General features: G+C 41.5%; 1 protein-coding gene across 1 annotated transcript; it reads left to right on the top strand.

The window, feature by feature from the left end:
• The first annotated feature begins 818 nt into the window (after positions 1-818).
• On the top strand, positions 819-2,634 carry LOC101674920 (cornifin-A). The gene is made up of 2 exons (XM_004780657.3): positions 819-927; positions 1,974-2,634. Exon 2 carries the CDS (start codon positions 1,993-1,995, stop codon positions 2,332-2,334), a length of 342 nt encoding a protein of 113 aa, XP_004780714.1. The 5' UTR covers positions 819-927; positions 1,974-1,992; the 3' UTR covers positions 2,335-2,634.
• Positions 2,635-10,956: the final 8,322 nt, after the last annotated feature.

Raw genomic sequence — 10,956 nt, 5'->3', positions numbered from 1 at the left:
CCAAGGAAGGGTTGGGAGTGGGCTCAACATGGGGGTCCATGGATGGGCTTGGGCAAGGGACTGAAATAGAAGTTTTCCAGGTTTTTCAGAGGTGTGTAGGTAGTATATAGTTGGATTAGGAAGGAAGGGCTAGAGCAAGAAGGCTGGGTGGAGTGGAGGGACATGTTATCCCAAAAAAGGAATTAGCCCTTGAAAATTTCTGAAGTAGGAAAGGGGTGAAGGTGTGGTTGGTGAGGGCAAAGCAGGTTTACCCAGATTAACAACCAGTCAGGGCAGGGTGGAGTTGGGGGGTGGTTAATTAAGTAATCTGAATGTGTACAGTTCAGTGGAGTTAGGAGAAGATGGAGGAAATGGATTGGATCCCCAGACAAGAAGTCTAATCAGTCACTTGATGACCTCTAACATCTACCTTTATAGGCAGACAACTGTTGCCCATCTCGGGTCCTCTATACACCTCTCCTACTTGTTAATGTGCCGAAATGTATTTTAACCTACAAAACAAGAGTAACAATACCCTCAAGAGAAGAGAGAGCAAGAAGATAGCCAGGTGGAAAAAGGACTCAGATATTCCTCCAAGTTTAACTCATTAATCCCTTCAGGAAACCTGTGGCTCACACCTCCCCCAACACAAGCCCTATGCCTAGTCTAAGGGGGAGGGTGGCACTAGAAATTAGACATTGGTGACATCATCGTCACACAGCCAGTGCCAAAAAATATCAAGTGGGTGGTTTTCATCATAAAAGCTGATCCAACTGGTAATTGAGGGGAGTAAGGTGACTCATGTTTGATGGGTAAGGAATGAAAACAGAGGGGGCCTGGGGTGATTCTGTTTCCTTGAGGCAGGGCTCATTCATCCTATAAAAAGCCAGCTGCCCGCTGACTTCACATAAGACCAGAGCAACCAGACACCCCATTCTCGGTGTACAGGTAAGTCTCTGATTGGAACCAATTTGAAATTCATGTTTGCTTTTTTCATTATTAGAAACTGGACAAAGGAAAACATGTGTAAGAGGGCTGATGAGGATATTAATTAGAGACACAACACTGGGCATTTTAGATTAAAGCACAGTTTGGGTGTGAGGGGAGTTAGTGGCAGGTAAGTCTGCCACTTTAATGAACAGCTGTGGGACTGGGGACCAGGGTGGGGACAGGTTTATACAAGTACCAACAGTGAGTTAGTGGCAGGGTTGTGACTAGGACTCTCAGGCCTGGGCACTTTCAACAACACCACTATTTTCTCTGTTTATGACATTTAATAAAAATGTTAATTCATGAGATGGGTTGCTACTATGCACTTGTTATGTTTCAGGCACCGTGTTAGGTATTTTAGGTAAATCAGACCGTTATGGATCTCATTCTGCAAGCTCACAGCCTATCAGGGAAGATAATGCATGCTCATACACAGATGAAATGCAAAGCAGATAGTGATTGATATGGGAACAGAGAGATAGGCAAGGACTATTTGGGGGAACCATGTCCAGTATCTCCTGCTGATCATGCAAGATGTGAGCTACAATGGAGGCATATTTGAATAAGCAGAAATGGGAAGGAGAGTACTTCAGAGCAGACAGTATAAGCAAAGGCAGAGTGAGATCACAGGAGCTGAGATTCACAGAGGCATTTTTGTAAGCCATAGGTGGGCTGCACGGTCCTGGGGGTGGGTAGACTTGTTGTTTCTATAACGTCATTTTCCAAAAGACCTCAGTATGGTCCTGGGTACTTGTCAATGAGGGCTATGACATGCCTGGGGAAGAAAGGTTGCTGGGGAATAAGCCCCACTGAAATGGAGCTGAACAAATTGACTTTAATTCCTCCTCCTGAACGGGCCCAGAAATTATCAAAGCATATTTTACTTTTCAAGTGTGTGTAGGGGTGGTCAGCCAGAGGAGGTGAGTGGCTGTAAAGAAACATTTGGCATTGAACTGCCTTCCATCCTAGATAATCCCTGGTCATATTATCTGTTCTTTGTGTAGGTCCAGCCTCCTGTGAAGCATGAGTTCCCACCAGCAGAAGCAGCCCTGTACCCCTCCCCCCCAGCCTCAGCAGCAGCAGGTGAAACAGCCCTGCCAGCCTCCACCCCAGGAACCATGTGCCCCCAAAACCAAGGAGCCATGCCACACCAAGGTTCCAGAGCCCAGCCACACCAAGGCTCCAGAGCCCTGCCACACCAAGGTTCCAGAGCCCTGCCACCCCAAGGCTCCAGAGCCCTGCCACCCCAAAGCTTCAGAGCCATGCCATCCCAAAGTTCCTGAACCCTGCCATCCCAATGTTCCTGAGCCATGTCCCTCAACGGTCACGCCAGCACCAGCTCAGCAGAAGACCAAGCAGAAGTAATGGAGTCCACAGTCAAGCAAGCCCTGGGGAGCCAAACACCGAATGCTGAATCCCCTCTCCCATTCTGCTTCTGTGTCTTACTTACAATTAGCATGCTGTCACCCTGAGTCATACCCTCCCTCTTCACATCCTCTACAAAGATTTCCCTCCCATTGCTCTGCAGTGCTCTGAGCCTCTGAATGAAGCTAAGAGTCTCACTGGCGAGCTACTCTTTTAACTGCTTAGGGCTTACCCAAAGAGAGGCCTGGGGATCAAGTGGATCTTTTCTGCCCTGTCCCCATTAAATCACTTTTAACTCCATAGCTGGCTGTGCTTGTCATTGGCTGACTCAACTTTTTCATTGTTCTCTCATCAGGAAGCAGTAAAGGGCCTGGCACAGGCACTGAGAGCATGGGTGCATGTGTGTGTGTGTGTGGTGGGGGGTTTGGCGCTGGCAATGGGTCAAGGACACCCAGAGCCTGTTACTTTGGGCAGCCTTAGCTAGAGCAGGGTTTCTTTTGCACCTGATTGAGTCTTATCTGAGTATAGATGGTACCTGTCTCAAACATCTCTGACTCAATCCTGGACCCCAAGTTGCCCTTTTTCTGTTTGGTTTATTTCTTTATTATTTTTTATCCCAAAGAAATAGCGCTTGTAAAAATTCCAATATGATTATTCCTGCATCTTCCCTTGCTGGTGGCCCAACACATGGAGCCAAACCCTGAATCACTCATAGCCACAGATACACACACACACGCATACACACACACGCACTCACAGACTTCTCCACACACTAACACCACAAATCACATGACACCCACACACACATACATGATGATTTGATCACACTAGTCTGTGTTTATCTTTCACTGAGTCCCCTATGCTATAGCAGTACAAAGGAGTGTAAAATCCACAGTGCCTGCCTAGGAGCCTAAGGGGCTGATCTTCACCCCTTTTCATGTAAATAAACACTCATGGAAATATGCATTGACGCCAAAGCACGCACACACCTCTCCCTGCTCACTTGTGCCTCCCTCTTTCCCCAGCCTCCTTCCCCACATATACAGGGTACCTCTCCAAAGAGAACATCAAAATAAATACATCAAAGAAGAAAAAGAAAAGTTGGGTAGGTTTCAGAAGGAAGACTGTTTAATGCAGATAAGACAGCATGAAATTAAGGTGATGAACAGGTCATCACCAGGCAAAACATTAGGTTGAAAGGACACTTTAAAACACTAGCAATCCTATTCAGCTTCCATCTAAAAATGATATCCTTTCCCAGAAAAGGTAAGATAATTCAAGACCACCCAGAAATATTTCTAAGCCATATTTAGAGCTCAGTCCTTCAGATTCCCACTATCTGCTCTCTCCTTCAAGAAGATAGTCATGTCTTCTTGACTTTGCTGGTGACCAACAAAAAGTCTGGAAGCTGAGAGATCAACAGGATTTCCACAGGGCCTGCAGTGGTTACTGGGGAATGAACTCTAAAACTTATAAAATAACAGCAGGCAGATGTGAGGCAGCAACAGGTGACAGGTGTGTTACCCATCACCTGCCTCATACCTGTAGGACTTGCAAGCACTTCAGATATGTCTGGAAATAACTCCAGAGAAATTTAGAGACTATAAGACAAAAATTATCCAGCAAAGCTTTGCAAGTTGTTGAGTAATCATCAGACTGGGAGGAGAGAATGATGTCACTTGGATATGCAAGGTTTGTGCATGTTCAGGGGATTTCAGATTGCTGCTTGTTGGCATGATGGGTAATGTCAGCAATAACTCTATAGGCAGTCACAATTGTAGAGGCAGACTGTGACTGGAGACATGGTTGGTGACACACTGCTATAAGGGGCAGAAAGTAAAAATCTTTACACTCCTGCATGCTTTCTGCATTCCACTGGGAAATATGCATTCAGACACACAATGATTTATTTATAAGTATCATCACTTCAACATTATCTATAATAGCAAAGTTAGGAGGAAAACAACATAAATTATCCCAAAGGAAAACTAATGGAACAAAGCATTTTATATCTGTCATGAAATACATCACGATCATAAAATAATATTTAGTCATATGGAAAAATGCTCAGAAAATTTCAAGATCATTTAAAATTTGGCATATGACACAACATCTTTGTTAAAAATGTGTGGAGATATGTATAAATTTTTAAAAATCTGGCATAAAATACAGCAAAACTTAATCAGTGACTATAGTGGGATGGAGAATAAAAGATATTGATTATTTTATTCTTTGAATGACTCTATATTTATTTAATTAATTAAGAATACAGTGGTGGCAGGGGCAGAGGGAAAGAGAATCTTAAGCAGTCTCCAGGCTTAGCACAGAGACCCACACAGGGCTTGATCCCACGACCCTGAGATCATGAATTGAGCTGAATTCAAGGGTCATATTCTAACCAGGTGAGCCAATCAGGCACCACTAAATGTCTCTATATTTTAAACATATTCTACATCATAGATTGGAATTGCATTTATTTATAACACTTCTTTCACGTGTTTAAAAAAAGGCAAAGCTGTCCAAGATGTTGATGAGCTAGAGAAAATATGTTTTCCAGAATCTTCTCGAAGCCCTACAGCGATTTCCAGGCAAGCTGCTCACAAGGAAAAGAGGAGGGTACATTTAAGGGCTTTTTGTTTGTTTGTTTGTTTGTTTTTAATGACATTCTATACAAACCCCACCACCGAGGGTTAAATAAGGTTATGGGGTAGGTGTGAGCTGCTCTTCCATCTGCTCCTCTCTTCAGTAATACAATGCTATTCTCCCAGCCAACAATAGAGGGCAGAGTACTGCTTTCTGATGAGGAATTTAAGGGATAAACTGTACACAGGTTAGGGATTGTAGGTGCATATGCGGTTGCAATCCCACCTGTGCAGATAAAAGAATGCACATTTGATTCTCTTCATGGATATATCTTGGTTTCTTCACGGTCACGTGAAGGAGCACCTCCATTTCCATGTGTGCTGAAGGGAAAAGAAGATAGTACCTATTTTAGATGAGGACTGTTCAGAGAGACTGTGGGCTGTTTTCTCCTGTGTCTGACTCAATAGAGCCTCTTCTCCAGGAGTTTATGCCAATCTGTTTTCCAGCTAGCTTCCTGTGTCTGCCTATGTAATGTCCTTGACTCCCCACCAGGTTGCCCCTCCTGTTTCCCTTCTCCTCCTGTCTCTTTTCTACTATATGTTCAACACCCCCACTCCAGGCACCCCACATCTCTGTAGAACCAGGTGTCTGTCAAATGGTAGGAGTTTATTTGATGTCTGCTGGGACATTGAATAGTCTGTACCTTCACCAGAAGATGGTGTGGATTTGAGGGGAATTCTGAACCTCGCTCCGTGAAAGCTCAGTGCCTGTGTCATTCAAACTGCCAGATGAAGTGGGGTCTCCAGTCCTGAGTCTTTGCCTGACATAGTATCATGGCTGCCCAATCCTGTTAGGATTTTCACAGGGCTTGTGTGTTAACCCAGCTGTTCTGCTTCCCCGTGACAGGGGCCTCCTGACTTTGAACATGGCTCTTCCTCATAATTGTCACTCTTTTAAAATCTGATTCTCAATCTGTATTAGAGAATCAATCAGGTGAGTTGGAATTCTTGATATTCATGATTTTTTTTTCAAAAAAACACATGACAGATATGAGGGTATGATCTCTTGGAACATCTGCATCATTTTCTAAAAACCTTTAGTTTCATTGTGCATAATAATGATTACTTCTTATAAAATACAATTTAGAATTTGAATCCTGGAGCTTTTGTTGAATCCAACCAACATTTGCTGTTTCACAAAAGAATTTTCTTTGATGACATAAGAATGGAGGATCTATATAAGATAGAATGAATTGCTGAAGAGGAAAAAAAAAAAATAATAAGGCAGCCACTCATTAAAATCATAGATTTAGGTGATGAAAAAATACTCTCACAGATTAGAGAATTTCCCAGCTCGTAATATAATAATATAATAAATAAATAATAATTTTAATCAGATTTGAGTTTAATTACATTTATGTGTTAAATATTCAAATATTTGTTAATTCATTAAAAATACCAAATATAAATCCATGGCAAATTCACATATAAACAACTATATTTTCCTAAACAAAAGAATTGGTTATAAGAATAGCACTGTTTTAAAAATACTTTTAATGTCTGTATTAGTGGAATATAGTTGGTCTCTCATATCTGCTTCCGCATTCAATCTGTTGTGATGTGTTTTTTTTTGGTTGAAAAATATGAAGAAAATACAGCTTCACACAGATATGTAGTTGGGAAACAGAGGAGTATTTTAGTGACTTTCATATAATTAATTATGGATATCCTCTGACACTATACCAAAACTCAACAGATAGTAGTTTCCTAAAGATTAGTTGTGGAGAGAAGGAAAAACTCTTCTCAACTTTCAAGGTCTTTCAAATGAACTAAAAATTAAATATTTAATTTAAGATTAAATAGATGAGGTAGATTAGCAGGAGGGAAAAAAAAAAAAAAACTCACAAAGTTTTATTCCACACACGTGGAAGCCCAATAAGGAAATTGAGAACCAAAGAAATGACCAAGACAGGCAGTTTTTATAACTTTTAGAAAGAAAAACAATAAAATCTGTGAGGAATTCACAAGACAAGGAAAACTTAACTTTCAGAGTTTATTTAATAAGGGATTCTAAACAGAGTTTGGACCTGTGGTGCTAAATTAGTAAAAAGTATACAGTCTTCTCTACTCTAAATTTCCCACCTCTGGTGACAATGGTGTCTCTTTATCCCTGCTACAGGGAGGGTACATTTCACATGGGGAGATTTAATGCCTGCTTTTGGGGGAACAGAGGAAGATCTGACTGTCCTTATTTTTTTTTTTTCTCTCTCTTAAGTAACTTTTCTTTAAAATGACCAATAAGATGGAACTAGGGGGTTTTATGCTGAGGAAGATAAGTCAATCAGAGAAAAATAATTATCATATGACCTCTCTGATATGAGGAATTTGAGAGGCAGGGTGGGGGGCTGTGTGCATTAGGGAAGGAAAAAATGAAACAAGATGGATCAGGAGGGAGACAAACCATAAGAGACTCTTTATCTCACAAAACAAACTGAAGGTTGCTGGGAGGTTTGGGGGTTAGGGAGAGGGTGGTTGGGTTATGGATTTTGGGGAGAGTACGTGCTATGGTGAAATGTGTATGCCTGATGATTCACACACCTGTACCCCTGAGGCAAATAACATTATATGTTAATAAAAATAATTTAAAGTAAATAAAATAAAATAACCAGTAAGTCAAAGTGGAATCTTAAACCATTTTAACTAATGACTTATATTTTGATACATTAAAATCCATCGGTCTGTAAAGAAGAAGTAAAATGGTCTTTATATGCAGATATTACTATGTAGAAAATACCAATGAATTTTCTTTTGAATCTACAACTAATAAGTGAGATTAGCATGTTTGCAGGATTGCAAACCAAAGTTAAGATTAACTTTTTTTTCTACTCAGCATTTTCCTTGAGATTTTTTAAAGCTGTTGTGGTGTGCATATCTATATTCCACTCCTTATTGCTAAATAGTATTCCATAGTAATAAAATATCATAGCTTTTTTAATCCTTCCTTCTTTGAAGAACACTTAGGTAGGTTCTAGTTTGGGGCTATTTCTTTTTTATTATTATTAATAAATATATATATAAATATATACCATTAATCTCAGGAAACAAACTGAATATATATATTCAGGATATAGGTAGATAGATAGATAGATATATCCTGAAGGCAGAAACTGTTGTGAAAATCCATCCAACATTAAAGAAATCATTCTTTCCCCATATGTGTTCTTACCACCATTGTCAAAAATCAGTTGACTGTGTATGTGTAGATTTATTTCTGGGCTCTCTATTCTGTTCTGTTGATCTATGTGCCTGTCTTTATGCCAGTACCATACCATTTTAATTATTGTAGCTTTGAAATATAGTTCAGAATCAGGAAGTGTGATGATTTTAGCTTTGTTCTTTTTTCTAAAGATCATTTTGCCTCTTCAAAGTCCTCTGTGGATCTATATGGCTATTATTTTAAAAGCAAAATATAAGTTTTAATGAGGTTATGGAGAAATTGAAACCTTTAAGCATTGTTGATGGAAATGTAAAATGGTGCAGCAGTTAGGAAAAAAATTAAAAATATAACTCCCATATGATTCAGACTTCCAAATCCTGGGTGTTTATCCAAAAGAATTGAGGTCAACATTTCTGGCCTCCCAGATATCCCAGAGATATCCCAGAGATATCTGCACTCCCATACTCTTTGCAGCACTATTCATAATAGCCAAGATGTAGAAAGCCAATATGTAGAAGATGTAGAATAGCCAAGATGTAGAAAGACCATAGCTTCTCCCTGACAGATGAACGGATAAAGAAAATGTGGCATGGGGCACCTGGGTGGCTCAGTGGGTTGAGCCTCTGCCTTTGCTTGGGTCATGGTCTCAGGGTCCTGGGGTCAAGCCCCACATCGGGCTCTCTGCTCAGCAGGGAGCTGGTTTACCTCTCTATGGCCTGCTGCTCTGCCTACTTGTGATCTCTGTCTGTCAAATAAATAAATAGAATCTTAAAAAAAGAAAGAAAGAAAGAAAGAAAATGTGGTATAGACTCAAAATGGAACACTATTTGGACTTCAAAAAGAGTGAAATCCTAACATTTGTGACAACATGAATGAACCTAAAGAACAGTATGCTAAAGGAAAATTAGCCAGTCACAGAATGACAAATAATGTATGATTCCATTTATATGGGGCATCTAAAATAATCAAATTCTTAGAAGCAGAGAATACAATAGTAGTTTAAATAGGGAAGTGGTATGGTAAATGGGGAGTTTCCATTCCTTCTGAATGCAGAAGCAGATATGAGTATTATTGGATAAAAGCTTCAGTTAGGAGGGGACAAAATGGCAGGGAAGGAGGAGGAGGCACCTTTTAAATCTGTACCCTAAAGTGAGCTGATTACCTACCAAAGAACTCCGATCACCCATGAAATCAGCCTGAGATCAGAATTATACACGTCTGGATCTCTACAGGGGCAGAAGACTCCAGTGGGCAGGTAAAGCGGAGTGGGGACGATGGACTGATATCTGAAGATAAGCAAAAGGGGGAGGGAGCCACCAGAGGTGACTGGTTGGAAAGTAATACCCCTAATAGGAGCAAGAGTGCCCTGCATCCAGGGACCAGCATTAACTTGGAGACTGGTTGAAAGCACTCCAAAAGAGCAAAGGATCACAGGCGGGGAGGGGGGTGTGAGGGGGAATTATGGGAATAGGGGCAGCTAGGGACAGGGGCTTAAGTTCCTGGACCCAGGACAGCCTCCCCTGGCCCTGAGCCAGAGAGAGTGCGGCGGAGAAACCATGTCTTGGCCCCTGAGCCGCCAGTGCACCTGAGATTGCTTGGGGTCCGGCTCCTGTGAGGGGATGGGAGCCACGCCAGATGGCAGAATGCGAGAGTCCTGCTATAGAACCTGAGATGCACGCACCCTTCATCTTCCCCTGAGAGAGGTACACAAAGGCTCAGCTGGCATTCTTTGACCCGCGCCATTGTTTCAGAGCCTAAGATGCGTGCGCCCCAAACTCTCACCTGAGAGAGGTGTGTGAAGGCCCAGCCTGGTGCTTTTGGACCTGCGCCCCATTCTCAGAGCCCAAAACGTGCACGACTCACAGCCTCCCCTGAAAGAGGTGCTCACAAGCCATGCGCTCCCAGCCCAGGCCAGCGGGAAAATCTCAGTGCGTGACCCTGCTTGGAACCTCTCTGGCAGTCTGGGGCTGCCCAGACAGCCGCCCCTGCCCTGGTTTTGGGTACAAGCAGAAGATCCTGCATCCCCAGGGACCGCAACTCAGAACCTGCTCTGCCAGTGGCCAAGGGGAAATTTATATGGGCTCTGTAGCCAGACTGAGCCTTCTCTCTGAAAGGGAGGTCAGGGTGCAGTTTGCTTTCCTCTAAACCTACAAAAACCATCAAAAGCAGTCAAGGTGAGAGGGAAAAAAAAAAGTAAACAAACATAAAAACCTCCAGAGAACAAAAGCCTGAAAAAAATCGGTTTCCTCAGAGCCCACCCCATTGAGGGGGACTGGAGGACTTAACTCAGGCAACATCATTGACTGAACCCACGTGGAAGGCCCCTCCCCCAGAAAACCAACCAGGAAAGGAAAAAAAAAAAAAAAAAGAAGACTAAAAGAGAACCACCACCACTACTTCATAGGACAACTTTTATTTTTAATTTGTTCCCACTATTCTGGCTCATTTTTTATATATATAGATAATTTTTAACCTATTTACCATCACAGTGAGCTGTCCAGTACATCAAATTCCATAATAACCTTCTAACCTGAACTTTTGATAAATAGACCTGTGTTTTTCTTTTGCATTTCTATTTTTTGAGTTTCTTTCTTTTTTAATTTTAGTTTAGTTTGGTCTGGTTTATTCCTTTTTTATTTTTATTTTCTAATATTCATATAAAGTCAAACTTCAAAGTAATCCCTTTTCCCCAATCAATACTACCCCTATAGGTAAACCAATTTTTAATCCCCCTTTATCTTCGGAAAGTTGAGTCCTTTAACAAAGATATCAAGATATATCCAGGAAGAATCAAAACAACCTTCCTCATCCACACTGAGAATT

The sequence above is a fragment of the Mustela putorius genome, unplaced genomic scaffold (assembly GCF_011764305.1).
Source record: "Mustela putorius furo isolate JIRA1106 unplaced genomic scaffold, ASM1176430v1.1 tig00000695_pilon_pilon_pilon, whole genome shotgun sequence".
NCBI classification, from domain to species: domain Eukaryota; kingdom Metazoa; phylum Chordata; class Mammalia; order Carnivora; family Mustelidae; genus Mustela; species Mustela putorius.
This window is presented reverse-complemented; position numbering and strand designations above follow the sequence as displayed.

What these genes read in the sequence shown, in the direction of transcription:
- LOC101674920 (XM_004780657.3), top strand. Translation starts at nt 1,993, where the DNA reads ATGAGTTCCCACCAGCAGAAGCAGCCCTGTACCCCTCCCCCCCAGCCT.